A 16,174-nucleotide genomic window follows, 5' to 3' on the forward strand; every position below is an offset into this window, starting at 1 on the left:
GGCCACAGTTCTCTAAATGAAAGCTAAGAGACCTAGGAGGAGAAAACCGTGAGGGCAGCATACCTGAATCTCACGAGACAACACACAAACCTTGCCATGTACCCATGGATCTCTTCCAGTTGGGTAGGAAAAAAAAAGGTAAACTCTAACAGTAATATCCAGGCTACAGCCTAAAGTGTAAAATTTAAATCTGTTTCAGTGGGAAAGTAGCATTAATAAGGTCTAAGGAACAGGTAGAGTATGTTGAGTATAAATAACAGAGTGCCTTAAGTGCAGGTGGATTGCAAATCAACAGGTCCTTAAGCACTGCACTTCCTATATACCTCTATGTAAGCTTTGGTAAGCTTCTCTACACAGCTAGGTGGAGTGAAACAAGAGCTGTGCTGAAGAAAGCCAAGCGACTTCTTGGGTACTGAAGGACCCTCTTGGGCTCAAGGCAAGACTACTCCCAAAATATTTGTCTACAAGCATACACACGCGCGCACGCACACATACACACTTATATAGATACTGGCCCAGTGTCTAGGACATGTCTGTGATGGAGGCTGAATTTAAAGTTTACTTCCGGCTACAGAAGAATCCAACTGAGACAGTACTGTTTTGTCACTTCTGCTGGAGTCATGCAGTAAATCGGTCACTTTTTCAAACGGCATCAAATCCACTGAACACAATGCCATTCGGAAGCTGGTCAGCTTGTTCTGGACAATCTCTAGAGCAAGTTCATCGGCTACAAAGGAGATCTCTGTTAAGACTGTGCTTGGCAATTATGTGTTTTCTTTAAAAAAGAAAAAAAAAAAAAAAGCACTAACGGTTTCCTTCAAACTTGTCTGGCTCTTCAGCTATCCCTACACACAGCAGACTCAAGCCAGAATCGTATCCAGAAACTACATCGTGTGGGTTTCCCCCCTCAAATATGTGAATCTGTACAATTTACAGATGAGTATATACAAAATGCAGGCTGGGGAGGCCTTCTCTCCAATTCAGCTCCCTAATTGTGAACTCTATTTAGAAAACAGGTCAGGACCACAAAGGCTCACACCCAGCAGTCTTTATTCGTGCCTGGAAAGCATTTTTCCAAGGCCTACGTCTCACTCCCAGCATGAAATACTAGATTTCTTGAGCCCAGATACTCATAGGCTTCTGCCCTTTGAATAACATTCTATTTTCCACATCAAGGGATGAGCTTTCGGTTTCTAATCCTGCCGCATCATCGTATCATTACGGATGGTTATGAGGAATGAAGGTGACTACTGCCATGTATTCAAATAAACTATCAACTATACTTTTCAGGCAGAAATTGGAGAAGCCCTGGGAAGGACTCAGGGTGTCTATAGCCCATCCCACCCACCCTTTCTCCAAGTCTGAAGTTATTCCGTTAACGGGGGCTAGCTTGCTATTGGGAACATATGCAGCTCAATGGTAGCGGATGACAGAAATCATCGGCCACTAAAGTATGCTCATAAAGACAGGAGTACAGTGGGGTGTCCATTACCCTGGAGGAGGATTCGAGTCGAAGGAAAACAAAATAACCATTATGAAAACCAAAAGAATGGGGGCCGTTCTTGTCGGGGAACCCCCCAACACCGACCCCCAGATGTGCATTCTGTTTCAGACGTCTTCGTGGACAAGCAGAGGCTGCGTGGAGGATGTGCTGCTGCCCACCGAGTTGATCCGCACGGAACGGTCCACCGAGGGGGTCTCCCGATGGGGGCTGCAGTTCGCTAAGTTGGAATAAATCTGAGGAAAACAAGTCCGCAGTTAATACACCAGCCCCCGTAACGAGCACAGCAACAAAGGGGCACATCTGCAGCCTCAGAATCACAACTTATGAAGACTCCTAAAGCCAGAAGGTTTACAAGACCTTACAGCCAAGAACCAAATCATATTGACCAAAGACAAGCTTTGTTCTATCCCTCATTTTCCCCAAGGTCTGACTACCTAAGAAGTGATGGTGCAAAATGTGCTTTTCTGCTGGGACACATCTGGGAAAGAGAATGATCTAACTTTTATAAAAGGTGTATAAATCTCTACAGCCAACTCCAATCCAAAGGCTGATGTCAGTCACTAAGAAATCGGTGGTCCTTCCGGGGGTCTTCCATTGAGAACCGGGCTCTTGGGTGTGAAATGCTGTTTAATTCAAAATGTGCTTTGACACCCGGAAGAGCAAGCTTCAACCCAAAAGTATCAGTGGTATATGCTGAAGAAAAGACAGTTCTAAACACACAAACCAGAAAAAAAGCAGGTTAAAAAAAATCTGAGTCAAAGTAAGGATCACTCATTCTTCCTTAAAAGCCAAACAAATGATGGATTTGAGTTTTGATTTCCCCCCTCCTCAAATCACTGGGAGGGATCTCCCAACTTCAAACAACGTCTTCATTCTCTATGGCTTGTGGCCATGACAGCTATCTGCCACATTCTGGCTATGCTTTCTTGAGCAGAAGGTTTATTTTACTGCAGCAACAAGCTGTCTTTTCTCTGATTTTATTCTAGTGCACATCACCCCAACCCTCCAAAGGCTGAATAGCCTGACACGTGAGGCAGAGCGCATGCCGACCCCATGACCAGCACTTGGGGTGGAAGAGGAAATGTGGCAAATCCTTATGGAAACATCTATGTCCACACTTCTGAGTGCCAAGCCCTCTACTCTTTCACCTCCTTATTTCATAGCCCTTGGCCCAGAATGGAGGGGTTGGGTAAAAAGAAACTGTTTCCATTGCTTTACTTTCCTACCCAAAGCCCAATTTACAGCCCAAGCCAAGGAGAGAAGGGGTGGGTAGCTTAGTCCTCACCCCCAGAGCCTGAGAAGGACACGCTTGGAACCAAGAGAGCAGAGGTCCTTTGCCCGGCTAGAGTGTACTCACGTGATTGGTGCTCTCTGAAATCTGCTTCTCAATCAGCTGCACAATCTGCTTAAATGTCGGCCTTTTCAGGGGATCAGCATCCCAGCAAGTCTTCATGATGTCATACCTGCAAAATGAGGGCCATTTATCACTCCTCAATGCCCTTAACTGGTCCTCAGGTGTATGCCATGCAGCAATTTCAAAAATAATTCCAGGGCTACGCAACTGGACATAGTGAATGACATGGGCATAAAATAAAACTGTGTCTATGAGATGCTGCCAAAACTTTCTGTATATTTGGTGACAAGAATTATGAAAATCAGCTACAGAAACGACCTTTGACCAAGATGTCATAAAAAAGGAACCAAGCGACATTTTAAACTGTGCTAGTGAAAACCCTCAACATCTGAGCTTGTCTTTAAAAAGGAAAATAAAAGGGGAAACATTATCTGAAGGAAGAATGTGCGGGCCCTTACATTTCCGCAGGTGCGTGCTCAGGGCTGAGCATTCGGAAACCTTCCTTGATCATCTTGTAGAATTTAGAATCGACTGGCATTCCAGGGTAGGGGCTGCTTCCTGAGGCACAAACAGTTTGCAATCAGTGTAACAATACGCAAGCAGGACGCTGACAACACCTTAAAGAAGATGCTCTAAGTCTGATCAAGGAGGCTTTGGCAAGGCTCGTTTTACCTAAAGAGAACAGCTCCCACAGAAAAATCCCATAGGACCAGACATCACTTTCAAACGTGTACACACAGTTGAAAATGCTCTCTGGTGCCATCCACTTCACAGGTAGCCGAGCCTGCAATGGAAGCATAACAGAGTCAACAATGTTAATTATGAAGCTCAAAAAAAAAAAAAAAAAAAAAACGGAACAGAATATATTCCTATAAATGTTGCTTCTGCTGAGAGGTGGAGGTGAGAACTTGACGGGCATCTCACGAAGGCCTTCCACCCACATAACCTCAGATGACCCCGACTGCCTCTGAAATAGGTGGATCACAAGTACAGCTGACCCTTGAACAACGAGGGTTTGAACTGCATGGGTCCACTTACACATGAATATGTCTCAATAATAAATTCTACACGGTCTGCGGTGAGTCGAATCCAAGAATGCAGAGGAACCGTGGATACGGAGGGCTGGCTCTAATTTATACTGAGATTCGTCCCTGCATTGTTCAACTGTATACTATCCCCATTTTCAAGATGGGGACATTGAGTCTGTACAGTGTGGTGGATAGGAGCACAGACAGTCAGACACAGATACATGGGTTCTAACCCTGGCTCCACCACTGGCCTTGTGTAACACAGAGGTTACTTACCACTGAATGTTATTTACCCTTTTCCCTTGATAGAAACATGGCCTCCCACGGTAAGGACTGCATGGCCCAGCTCCTTCCCAGCTGCGTGCAGCCATGTGGCTCAGTTTTGGCCACTAAGGTATATAAGTGTTGTGTGACAGCTTTAGGAGAACTTCCTTAAAATGAAGCTGGCATGTGCCCTGTGGCCTTTTCCTTCTTGTCTCTTCTGGATGTGTTGGCTGGCTCTCTCATGGCCATATCATGGACCATGAAGATAAGGGCTACACCAAGGATGGTAAAAAAAAAAAAAAAAAAGAAACAAAGGTGGAGGAATTCGCTCCCCCTAGTACATCATGGAACCTCCATACCAGGCCCGGCCTGCTACTCCTATATTTGTTTTACTTTTTGGGGGGTGTTCTGTCATATGCAACCAAAACTATCCCTTACTAATACAGTGGGAAAGTCACTTATGCATCTATAATTAAGCCTCAGGATATTCTTCTGTAAAGCAAAAATAATACTTCAAATTCCATGAGTTGTCTTGGGGGTTAAATGAGATAATATGGGTACCAGTGCTTAGCTGGGTACTGCTGACTCACTAGCGTCTGAAAACTTGCCCTGTACAAGCAAGCACGTGATAGAGAGTAGCGGATATGCTGACTATGACTATTCCAATGTGGTGAGTGGCAGATTTGGGGTTGAAATTCAATGGCTGAACTTCACATCCTGAACTCCTCCTGCTAACCTCGAGCCAAACTTTCCGTGACTAGTCCTCTTAGAGACATTTCTGAATTCCTGGATCTTAATTTACCGTAAAAAGCTAAATCAATCCTTCGCTTAATCCATTTAGGATTGAAAACTGGGAAGACAATTTTTTCTGGTCTTAAAGTTATTTTAGTCAGTAGGAAAAAAAAAATGCTTTCCAGTATCCCCTCCCAGATTTTATGCTAAAACTCTTATAGAGGCCCTTAACCTGAGATTTACAATGTGTCTTGAATTCAGGAGCTTGTGAACTTGGAAGGGAAAAAATTACATTCTTGTCTTGACTAACTGAAGTTGAGCATTTCCTTAAATTATAAATTCAGGCAATAAAGCACCAGGTCTTAGCAGTGCCTGTGACTTTGTCACCAACAGTAACATAGATACCTTCACATTACAGTTTTATATTCATCACTTAGACATTACAGTAGTTGTTAGACCCACAGTTAGAACATGTTATTCTGTGTAACAAAGAAGCACGTGTAATGAATATCACAGAGGTACTTTTTAATATTTTAATAACTTCATTTCCATTTAATGGCTTTTCTCAGTATCCTATGTATTTTATGCATTTAAAACAGTGTTCTGACAAGGGATCCACAGCTGTCACCAGACTATGATAGGGGCCACAGCACAAAAACGACCAAGAACGTGTGCGAAGAACTTTCAGAGAAACTGACACAACGAGGAGGTCTCAAATGACTATGATGTAAATTTGGGGCCAATAACATGTTGTGTGAGTTTCCCTGCTTTTAATTTTGTCCCATTAGGTCTCCTTACCCAGTAGCCTGGTGAAGGGTGATATCTGTGACTGGTTAGTAGAACTGGCTTAGCTGGAGTCCACAATCTGAAGCCTGGTGGGACCTAACCACCTGACCCATCCTTGTTAATTCCAACTAAGGTCACGAGCCAAGAATGGGCTATTAAGAAGCTGCAGCATAACCACTGTCATGATTACTTAGATTCTAAATAAGACATCTAGCCATAATAATAAGTGCCTCATATAAGTATTAGCCACAGTGTGCCTGGCACTATTCTAAACGCCCTACTATGTATATTAACTCATTTAATCCTCACAACAACTTCACGAGGCAGGTGACAGTATTATTACCAAAAGGAGAAAAACCAAGGTTCAGAGGTGCTGGGGTAATCCTTGCCAAATATCACACAACCACTAAATGATAGAACCAGGTTCGAACTCAGCAAGACTGGGTCCAGAACCCAGTAGCCTTCTGTCAATACTCAAAGGCCTGGATAGAGAACCACCTTTCATTCTTCCTTCCAATAGTGTACCAGGACGGAGAGGACTTGGTGTTATTAACACTCCTCGAGTTACTAGAAACGCATGCTATCATCAGGAAGTAAATCCAGGAACACTTCTGCAAAGAAACAAGTCTAGTACAGCCCACCCACAGAGATGCCATAGTGATGGAGAAGGAAATATTACATCATCATAAGGCACACAAGAGCTACCTCCAGGAATAGCTCTGGACCATAGGTATGGGCCTGGGAAAATAGATACAGAAGAATATATGTTCAAGACTATTGGCTTCCCATACTAATGGGATATTCCTCTAGAAATCATAGGCTCTGCTTTCAGCCTCTACTGACCTGTGTCATCTCAGACAAATATCACTAAAATACACTGTTTTTAGCTTCTCCAACTTTTAAAATGTGAAGACTTGCATTCTAATGCCAAGGGTTTGTCCTGACGATACAATGAAAACTGGCAATGAAAGCACTTTGAAATAAAATCACTATGTTCCGTAAGCCAATTATTCCTTATGAATGTCTTTAATAAGCTCTTGATTATAAGATTCAACATTCTATATACCTAACTCTGAACACTATCTTAGACTTAACATTATCTTTTTCACATAGCATGTCAATCTCAAAATAAAATTCTCCTGCTGTGACCTTCAGGTCCACATTTGTTTCACTTGAACAAAATCAAGTTCATTGCTATTCTCAGGCTATAATGAAAATTAAGGCTATTTCTGTTTCCTTCACATGCTCCATAATTACACAATTAGAATTAGGAATTCTATTATCGGAATTTTGCTAAAGTACACTTAATTTGACTGCTAAAATGCATGGTACCGCAAAGGTAGGATTTGCATTATGAAAATCCTAAAAAGCAATACTTAAGAAAACTTGAAACAAAAATCCTTCACTGGACTGTCAAGGGAGAGTGGGTACTCACATTTCCTTTGACCACATAATTAGAATCATTCTTGATGTCTCTGGCTAGACCAAAATCACAAATCTTTGTGATTCGACCATGAGTAAGGAGGATATTTCTGGCTGCCAGGTCTCTATGAATACACTATTAGGAGAGTGGGAGACAAAAAGAAAACCATTTACATTTATTTTAAACTTTTAAAGAGTGAAAGCTATGTTTAATACTAGAATGCTGCTCATGTCACACAGTGCCAATACTTTTGCTTTACGTTTAAACTATTCAGTGCACCAAAAATAAATATCTAGATTACACTTTGAATGATGTTCAAATTTGTGTTTCACATTGTTAGGACCTTAATTACTATAATCACTTTCAAAACCAACTTGAATAAATGCTTCTTTTTTTCCTTAGGACTACTTTCATTCATAGGAAAATACATTATAAATAGTCCCATCATTTTTTTAAACGGAAAACTCATTTTACATGCTTCTCTTCGAATGTCCTTTTAAAGAGTTTCTAAAATGTCTACAACTTCAATCTGATACCTCCTAAGGACAAAGGGAAGAGGCTCTTTATCTCAGCCATCCTATATCCTCTTTGAGTTTGGTCATTGTTTGGAAATGTCACCAATGATAACTTAAGGGTAGGTTCTGTAACCTCATTCTATTCTGCTTGTCCCATTTCCTAAGGAATTCCTCTCACCCTTCCAGAGACCATGCTCCTTGTTTTGGTTCCATCCTTCTCTTCCCACCCCCAACCTTCTGATCAAATGTTTATCGCTCTCTCTTGATCCCTTACTCCCCTGCACTTTGTAAACCATACATGCAATATTTGAGGTCTAACTTCAAAAAGACCCAAGTATATGCTTCACCGAGCACTGCAACTACATGAGGTACCCCCTCCTTTGGCTGATCAAATAATTCTCTCTTTATTTTCTAAGAGCAGCTCCTATATCCTAAAAGCCAAGTTTTAAATGAATTCATTGCATATAAAAAATATATTCATAGAAAGCTTATTTAGACAAGCTTGCACTTTAAAGCTTACAAATGAGAACATGAATTCCGAAGAGACAGCAGTTAGAACATAAAGAAACTGTATTTCCTCTGCTTTTGGTTACCACACTTCAAATGACACTCTGCCTTCTAACTATGGCTCTAAAATGCCCCTTGGGGGCCATGGGGGCAAGGAGAGGACTCTTCTGAGAATCACCCTCACTTACATTCTTCGAGGCGAGGAATGCCATGCCCTTTGCCACCTGGTAAGAAAAGCTCAGCAAGTCCTCCAGGTCTAGGGCCAACTCATCATCTTCCATGATGGCAGGAGTCACGTCTCTTTCTATGTATGAACCTGGTAGGAGGAGAAGGGATTTTCCTAGCAATTAAAACCTTCAAGTAAGGACAGTAAAAGACAGTGACAACAATACCTCCAAGGGCTGGTAATCAAGGAACTGATGTTGAACTTGCAGGCAAATCACCTCCCCAATGTTAAGGACAGGTAGGTACTGAATCACAAAGCTAATATTCCCAATCCTGGGCTAAGTTACAAAATCTTCAGGGAACAAGAACAGTGGATGAATACAAAAGTCTCATATTTTTTATATGCAAAATATGTATTTGATATATTTTGATATGCATGTTATCATATATGCAGTAAAATGCTCAGATACAATAACACACGCTCTGACCCCAAATATCCACTTGCAACCCTTAACTGCCATTGACCACTGGCATTGCCACTGGATCCCGTGGCAATGGATCCTAGGCCATTGGATCCTATCCTAAAGGAGAACCGGTCACTACAGGAATGGTGTTAGATTCCACAGTGGTATGACAAACCCTCTGTCAATGAAGTTGTTTTTATTGCTTGATAGGTACCCACCTATTCTCGAAGATCTCCTTTTGTCTGCCTTGGTTGGTACAACATAAGAAACTCCGGGTTTCATGTCCATGTACTCATTAGTACTATCACCACTGGGAGAGATGAAACATGCATCAAATCATGATTAAATAAAATGGGAAATGGGGGAGCACACAAGGGCCAGGCTCTATCTCCCCATCCCTTTTTGAACATAAGAGGCTGCTTTTGTTTAAAGAAAGCATTGCCAAGTTTCAATAAGGAAAATCTTGTTCAGTAAGATACGAGTTTTTAATATTCAACATTCGGGTCCAATCCCCGGGAATTAGATGGCCGTTTTTGTGTTCAATTGTAGATGGAACTCAGGTCAGAAATTTCCCATCTCTTGACGCCAGGGATTTAATGAGAAGCAGAGAACCAAAAGCATTATCCCACATTACTTCAAACTCTCTAAATTAGCCTCGAGAGAGACAAGATGAAAGAGACAAAGAACCAGAGCTTCTGAGATGTGTTATTAGTGGGGGAAGACAGAGATCACTAACATATAGCAACTGATGGAAGAAGGGTTAAAAAAACCAAGTTTGGTTCAGATAAACACCAATAATTTGGATGATTTTCTGAACCATCTGGACCTCTTGAATCTGCAACATTTGGCTGGAGAGTCTTCAAGATTTCTAGTACTTCCTGCTTCTGATTAGCATAGAAACACCATGACAACAATCTCCTTCAGAGTGTGCTGGTGGTTCCAATCCCATATGGGATCCCAAAGCACAGAAAACACTACACAGGACTGAACAATTTAGGCCATTACTTCAGAAAGTTAAAAAATATACAAGGGGCCAAGGTTTTAGAAATAAGGCAAAGTGGCTCATTTATTCATATAAAGAGGATGTGCACTGGAGAAACTAACAAAAGATGGTTTGGTTTATACTGTATTTTACTTCCACTTGTCACTACTCAAAGTTTACAGGATTGAAAAAAAAATTAAAAAGCTTCACCTAGGATTTAAAACTTTAGCCAGAGGTATAGAAAAACACTTTAGGAGGTAACCGCCTATCAACAATATTTACCAAGGTTTCCTTGAGGGCCTGGGGTTAAGTTTAGGAGACAAGTCTTGCCTTCTCAAAATGTAGGGGATATAGCAAATAAAAAGGAAAGAGGAAACCCACCACACAACTGCAGAAATATAAAGTATAAGGGATTAGGCGCAATTACTAGGATTTCTGTTGGGCAGGGTGATCTAGGAAAGCTTAAATGGCAGATCTTAACAACACTTGGAAAGAAAAGGCAAGACGTGGCACAGAATTCTATTCTGGTTGTAAACTACACCGATTCTCCTTAAAGGAACTTGAAGCCCTTGACACATCATTCAAGTTCAGAACGGTATCAAGGATGAAAGAGATGAAAATAAGGCAAAAGTTTTTAAAATGTGCTGGAGTAGTTGTGCCTTTGAGAGCATGAGTTAAGAAAAGAAAGGGTAAGGTATACAGAAATAATTCAGAGGTAGATGGAGAGAAACCTATGTGCAGAGAGCTGTCTGGAGCTCTTTGCCATTCTGTTAAAGGTTTTAAAGGAATTTACCGTGACAATTTGGCAGCCTTTCCCACTTTCCCTATAAACAGTGTCTCACTGTAAAGACGCATACAGTACCTGGCTCAACAGTATAAAGAGAATGACACCAAGAACAGAACGATGATAAGAGAAATAGGTACAGAATTCATTCAATTGAACAGAACTAAAGCTTAGAAAAACACTAAAGATGCATTTTTAAGAATCAACAGAAATTTAAGTTCAACACTATTTCAATCCTTAAAAACACTATTTGAACCTTCTAAACCGTTAATCACATTTAAATCATTTAATAATTCTGATTTTGTACCTCAAAGTACCTCAGGTTCACTTTTTTAAAGAATCAACCTTGATTGTAAACCCTCAGACTCCATGAACTGCCTGTCAACAGCTATTTATGTAAATCAGTCTTACCAGGAAGACTCCTTTGAATGGAGAAGGTTTTTATAAAGCGCCGCTTCTGCGTGATCTTCCTGCTTTGAGCAAATAAATGAATCACGCTTTCTTCTCAAAAAATTCAGAAGATCACCGTAGCAACAATATTCTGTAATGACCAGGGTAGGCCCTACGAGCATTTAAGAAAAGGTTAGGAAAAGGTGAGATATACAGACCATCCAGCCTCCCATAAAAATACCCAAGGGTGATCACGGCCATTCACACTCAGGTTCAAGGCTAAGCCTACTTAGTACAAGTACGATCCTATCTATTAACATTGCTTAGCAAAAAGCAGCAGAGTAACCTTTTTACCTGAATTTCTAAGTGATCAGGGGCCAGGCATGACTGCTGGTTTTAGACAAGTTATAGCTTTCACCATTACATTATTATCAAGCCTCCTATTTGATTCACTTCTGTTTACAGTGGGGGCTCCATGCCTCTTGGTAACGTTATTATGGAAATGATGATGAGCACACACACACAAAAAAAACTGTGGCCTAATAGGAAAACCAACCACCAGCTGAGACGAGGAGGTGGGGGAAACCCTGAAATGACAGGGCATCGCCTGTGTTCCAGGGCCTATCTGTCGAACTTTTTTTTTTTTTTTTTTTTGGTGTTGTGCACGCCTAAAGAACTGTAGCTCTGAAGTTAACAGGCGACTAATTAACTCGGGCAGAAATCTCTCAGGAACAATTGGTGATGTGGTGAAGCCACATTTATGGGGGCTGTTTTAAGAAATTATATAACCCTATCAACTTGACAGTGGGTCTCTCCAGACCTTGAGGAATCGCTCATTTTACACATCTTTGTTCCTTCTGACCAAAATGCCTTCTGGCAACATCCCAGAAAGCCTTGATGAGGGGACTAATGACTGCTTCCGAATTGGAAATTTCTTTTTTATAGAAGTGAAATGTTTGCTCATTTGGTGTATATTTGAGGGCTGGAAGGCTTAGAGGACTATTTTTAATGACGGTATGTACATGAACATTAACCCTTTAGTGGCTAAATGTCATCCAGCAAAATATAAAAGCTCACAAGGTAAAAGAAAAGCTTTCTGGAGGAGATGAGACATTCTCGAGATATTCAAGAGGTCAATGTCGGTGAGACATACACGACTGTAACTAGGGTATGTCCTGGGCTGTCCTGCCCCATGATGATAAAACCTGAAATATACATTCTTAAAGTACAATAGCTTGGGTGGTGGGGTGCAGGAATCCAGCAAGAGGTTAGCCTCCTGGGTCAAAATCTTGCAAGGAGCTTATAATCAAGCATTGTCAAAAACCATATCAAAATCTCCCATCTTTTGATAATTTGACCCATAACAAGAGTCAGGTTGGCCATGGCCTTACCTCCAATGGTGCATGCTCCAAGAAGATTCACAATATTCACATGATTACCGAGGTAGCTTAAGACTTTGAGTTCAGACATTAGGGCTTCGCGTTCCGTTAAATGGGCACTTGCTAAAATTAGAAACATCTTATTTTAGCAAAAAACAAATCTGGGGGGGAGGGCTTGGGATGAACTGGGAGATTGGGATTAACACATATACACTAATATGTATAAAATAGATAACTAGGGCTTCCCTGGTGGCGCAGTGGTTGAGAGTCCACCTGCTGATGCAGGGGACACGGGTTCGTGCCCCGGTCCGGGAAGATCCCACATGCCGCGGAGCGGCTGGGCCCGTGAACCATGGCCGCTGAGCCTGCATGTCCGGAGCCTGTGCTCCACAACGGGAGAGGCTACAACAGTGAGAGACCCGCGTACCGCAAAAAAAAAAAGATAACTAATGAGAACCTGCTTATAGCACAGGGAACTCTACTTCTCTTTGCTATATGGTAGAAACTAACACAACGTTGTAAAACAACTATATCCCCCCAAAAAAACCCAAAAAACAAAGCCCCAAAAAAGATAAATCTGGGACACTGGTGGTTAGCACGCACAGTAGCCTGCGGGAACTTACGTTTGAGCATCTTCACAGCAACAGTCATGGCCGCATCTGACTTAATTAGGCCGTATGCAGTGGCCTCAACAACTTTCCCGAAGGCGCCGGCACCCAAGGTTTTCCCTACAGAAAAGAAGACAAGGAAGTAAGTGGCAATGGTGTGGTGGGACTGAAGGACTATTTGTGTCATTTCAAAACCAATAAAGGATTTGGGACAAATTTGTCTAGATACACTTCCTTAAAGTGTGCTTGATGCCAAATCTATCAAAGGTGGTGACATCTCACAAAAAACACTTATTGTTTCAGGTGGAATAAAATAAAGGAAGCTACTGGGGTTCCCTAAAGTCACTGTTATGTGTACACAGAAAGGTTATGTGGAAAGCCCCTGTTGCATACTGACCAAAACTCAGCCTGTTTCTGGGAAACTCCCATTTGTGATCATAAGGAAGTTGCGTTGGGTCTATGTAAACATAATTGTTTCCATTTATCTCCTCAACAACCTTCCACTGTACTTCATACATGGGTTTCTGGTGGAGGGAGAAAGGGAAAGAGGCATCATCTTTTAATGGTTAATGGTTCAGCCATTACAGCGTTCAAGGCAGAAAACAAATAAATGGTTACCTGCAAATATTTGTATGTAAGAATCATCACGATGATACACATCATACCAGCTGCGATCACAAAACCAATCAGCAAAGGCGTGAACAGGGTATGGGCATGGATTTGTTCTAAAATGAAGGAGGAACGTGGAATCACAACCTGTTAGTGGGGTCGGATCTTCACCACGACCACCTTGCCCCCAACTCGCCCACCTCCCACCTTACTGCCCATCACGGCAGAAGTCAAACCAGTTGCATCTGAGCTCCGTGCCATGATTATTATCTTATTCTTGTTATTCAAAGGCATCTTTTAAAATAAAAGCTTTAAACCAGACGACTGTGGAAAAGAAGTTGCGATTTCCATAGCACAAGAATAACGTTACGCTGTTTGTCAGTGAAAAGCGACATCTCAGTGAACTTTGCACTTCAAATTCCTGCCTTGAACTTTAAAGTGTTTCCTTTATGGATATCTTATAGTTTCTTCTTTATGTTTTCCTGACTTTCCAAATTTTCTACACTGAACATTGAGCTTCTTTCACAACCGAGAAAAACACTTTTAAAGTGTTCTTTTCACTGCACTCCCTGAAAAAAAACCTATGATGAAGAACAATGTAAGATTCTTCCCCTCGTTACTCAAAAACTGAACAAACACCACTTTCTGGCACTCATCTTTGCCAACTCAAGAAACAAAAACCGAGCCCTAAGAATGTAGGTGTCTAGTTCCTTTGTCTTCTGACTTCATACCAATTCATCAATTCGTCCACATGCATCGTTCAACTTACGTTAGGAGAGCTGGTCACTCATGAATCAAATTTTAAAGATGGTAAAGAAGTAGCTCACTAACATGATTCCATAAAAGGTAATGTTAACTTTGTGATACGGTGTCTGGCAATCTGTTAAAATAACTGATTTTAAGTCACAACTTAAATAATTTTTCATTGAATTTAAATCTTTAAATTGTCCCAATTCTGTTTCTGTTTGGATATAAAGTAAGTCTAGTTCTCCTACTTTCTTTCTCTACCCCTTCCTAATGGAAACCGTTGGAAATACACAATTAATTTTATACAGATACATATGCACACACATACATACGTGCACACACGCATAAAATACATATAGTACATGGTTACTGCACACATTTTATTAACAAACTAGCACAGGATGAAACTGAGTCAGTTTGATGACAATCAAACGTGCAATGTGACTATTACCAGAAATGACATGGCCAGGGATGGAATGGACTTAAAATCATGATGGACATGGCAGGCCGAGCCTAAACATCCCCTTAAATTGGATTAAAAAGAAATATACCTTTGCTGTTACCTTTAAATGCAAAGTTAAAATAGGCAGAACTCTTGCCCACATCGTTGTAAGCCCTGCACTCCACAGTGCCATTGTGCTTAAAGGCGCTGTCATCAATGGAGCTGTAAACCACTAGTTTTCCAAACGGTGACACAGATGAGTTTTGGATCTGCACATCCACTGGCCCAACAGGGACAGAACATCTAGCGGGAAAAAAACAGCAATGCAGACTTACTCTAGGAAGAAGAATCAATCGATCAAACACACTGGATGTGGCATACTTTTAAAACTAAGTCAGAGGTTTGTAATCAGACATTTCCTTTTACAACTGAAGAGTGTGATGACGGATGAGCACGTCTGTGGCACCGTGAACAAGAAAAGCGCTTGGAAAAGAAGAAAGAGGTTTCAGAGTGAGATGTGGGTTCGAAATCTGGACTCAAACACCTATTCCGTTGACTTCCGACTAGTACTTAAACCCTCCAAGACTCAGTTCCTACAGCTGCAAACTTGGGGTGGTAATACCCATCTTGGAGGGTTATCGAAAGGATCAGAGATGAATTCAATAAGACGGTTGGTTCATATCCTGGCACACAGTAGCCTTTTATAAATAAATGGTGAAAGAACGTATGAAGGATTGAAAAGGAAGAGCGTGGAGGAGGAAAGCAGTAAAGTCTATGAGGATGAAGACAGGGCCAGCCGCCAAACACCAGACGTGAGGACCCTACGGCTCGAGGTACGATCATGCCGCTGGGCTGGACTCCAGGTGGCAAAGACTCAGATGACCCTATTTTAAATTATCCCCCCCATATGCCTGGCAATTTTCTATTCCCTTACCTTGCTCTTTACTTTCCCCCTTAGCACTTAACACCTGCATATGGTAGTTATTTATTTCATCTTCTGCCCATCTCTGCCCATTAGAATATAAACTCACAAATGGGACTCAGGTGTTTTGTTCACTAGACCCATGTCTGGCCTAGAGGTGGAACTCCATAAATATTTGCTCAACAGATGTCTAAAACTATTGTGGTTGCTTTCCCTGTGGGCATACTTTCCAGGGGTCTTGAACCCGCTATTACTCCCCAAAGAAAACACTCCACTAAAACTCAGCTGAGAACAACAATCCTATGTAACCTCTTCCAACTTGGTGTTGATAAAAAAGGTCTATTCCGTGAAAAATGAAATTTCTATTATTATCCTGACTATTTAAATGATCGTGACGTTACACTGGCCTGAGTGTAAAATAGCATTTGATGGATAAAAACAGCAATGCTGACCCCATTTTCATCTCCAGGTAATGTGAAAGGACAGTTTAAGGTTTAAGTGTGGATTGTGAGGGAGAGGAAGTACAATGCCAGATGTGCTCTGCTCAGGGCCTGGGCACCTCAATCAAG

At 41.5% G+C, this 16,174-nt stretch overlaps 1 protein-coding gene across 1 annotated transcript in view; it reads right to left on the minus strand.

Moving 5' to 3' along the window:
* Positions 1-1,367: 1,367 nt before the first annotated feature.
* Positions 1,368-16,174, minus strand: part of KIT (KIT proto-oncogene, receptor tyrosine kinase) — an 84,257-nt gene continuing 69,450 nt past the window's right edge. The window contains exons 9-21 of the mRNA XM_060147276.1: positions 14,805-14,986; positions 13,504-13,610; positions 13,283-13,409; positions 12,901-13,005; positions 12,290-12,400; positions 10,920-11,070; positions 8,961-9,052; positions 8,302-8,429; positions 7,104-7,226; positions 3,531-3,642; positions 3,317-3,416; positions 2,862-2,967; positions 1,368-1,737 (exon numbers count right to left, since the gene is read on the minus strand). Coding sequence (XP_060003259.1) covers positions 1,609-1,737; positions 2,862-2,967; positions 3,317-3,416; positions 3,531-3,642; positions 7,104-7,226; positions 8,302-8,429; positions 8,961-9,052; positions 10,920-11,070; positions 12,290-12,400; positions 12,901-13,005; positions 13,283-13,409; positions 13,504-13,610; positions 14,805-14,986 — 1,573 coding nt within the window. The 3' untranslated portion in view covers positions 1,368-1,608. The remainder of the gene's footprint in view (positions 1,738-2,861; positions 2,968-3,316; positions 3,417-3,530; positions 3,643-7,103; positions 7,227-8,301; positions 8,430-8,960; positions 9,053-10,919; positions 11,071-12,289; positions 12,401-12,900; positions 13,006-13,282; positions 13,410-13,503; positions 13,611-14,804; positions 14,987-16,174) is intronic.

The sequence above is a fragment of the Lagenorhynchus albirostris genome, chromosome 4 (genome assembly GCF_949774975.1).
Source record: "Lagenorhynchus albirostris chromosome 4, mLagAlb1.1, whole genome shotgun sequence".
Classification (NCBI taxonomy): Eukaryota; Metazoa; Chordata; class Mammalia; order Artiodactyla; family Delphinidae; genus Lagenorhynchus; species Lagenorhynchus albirostris.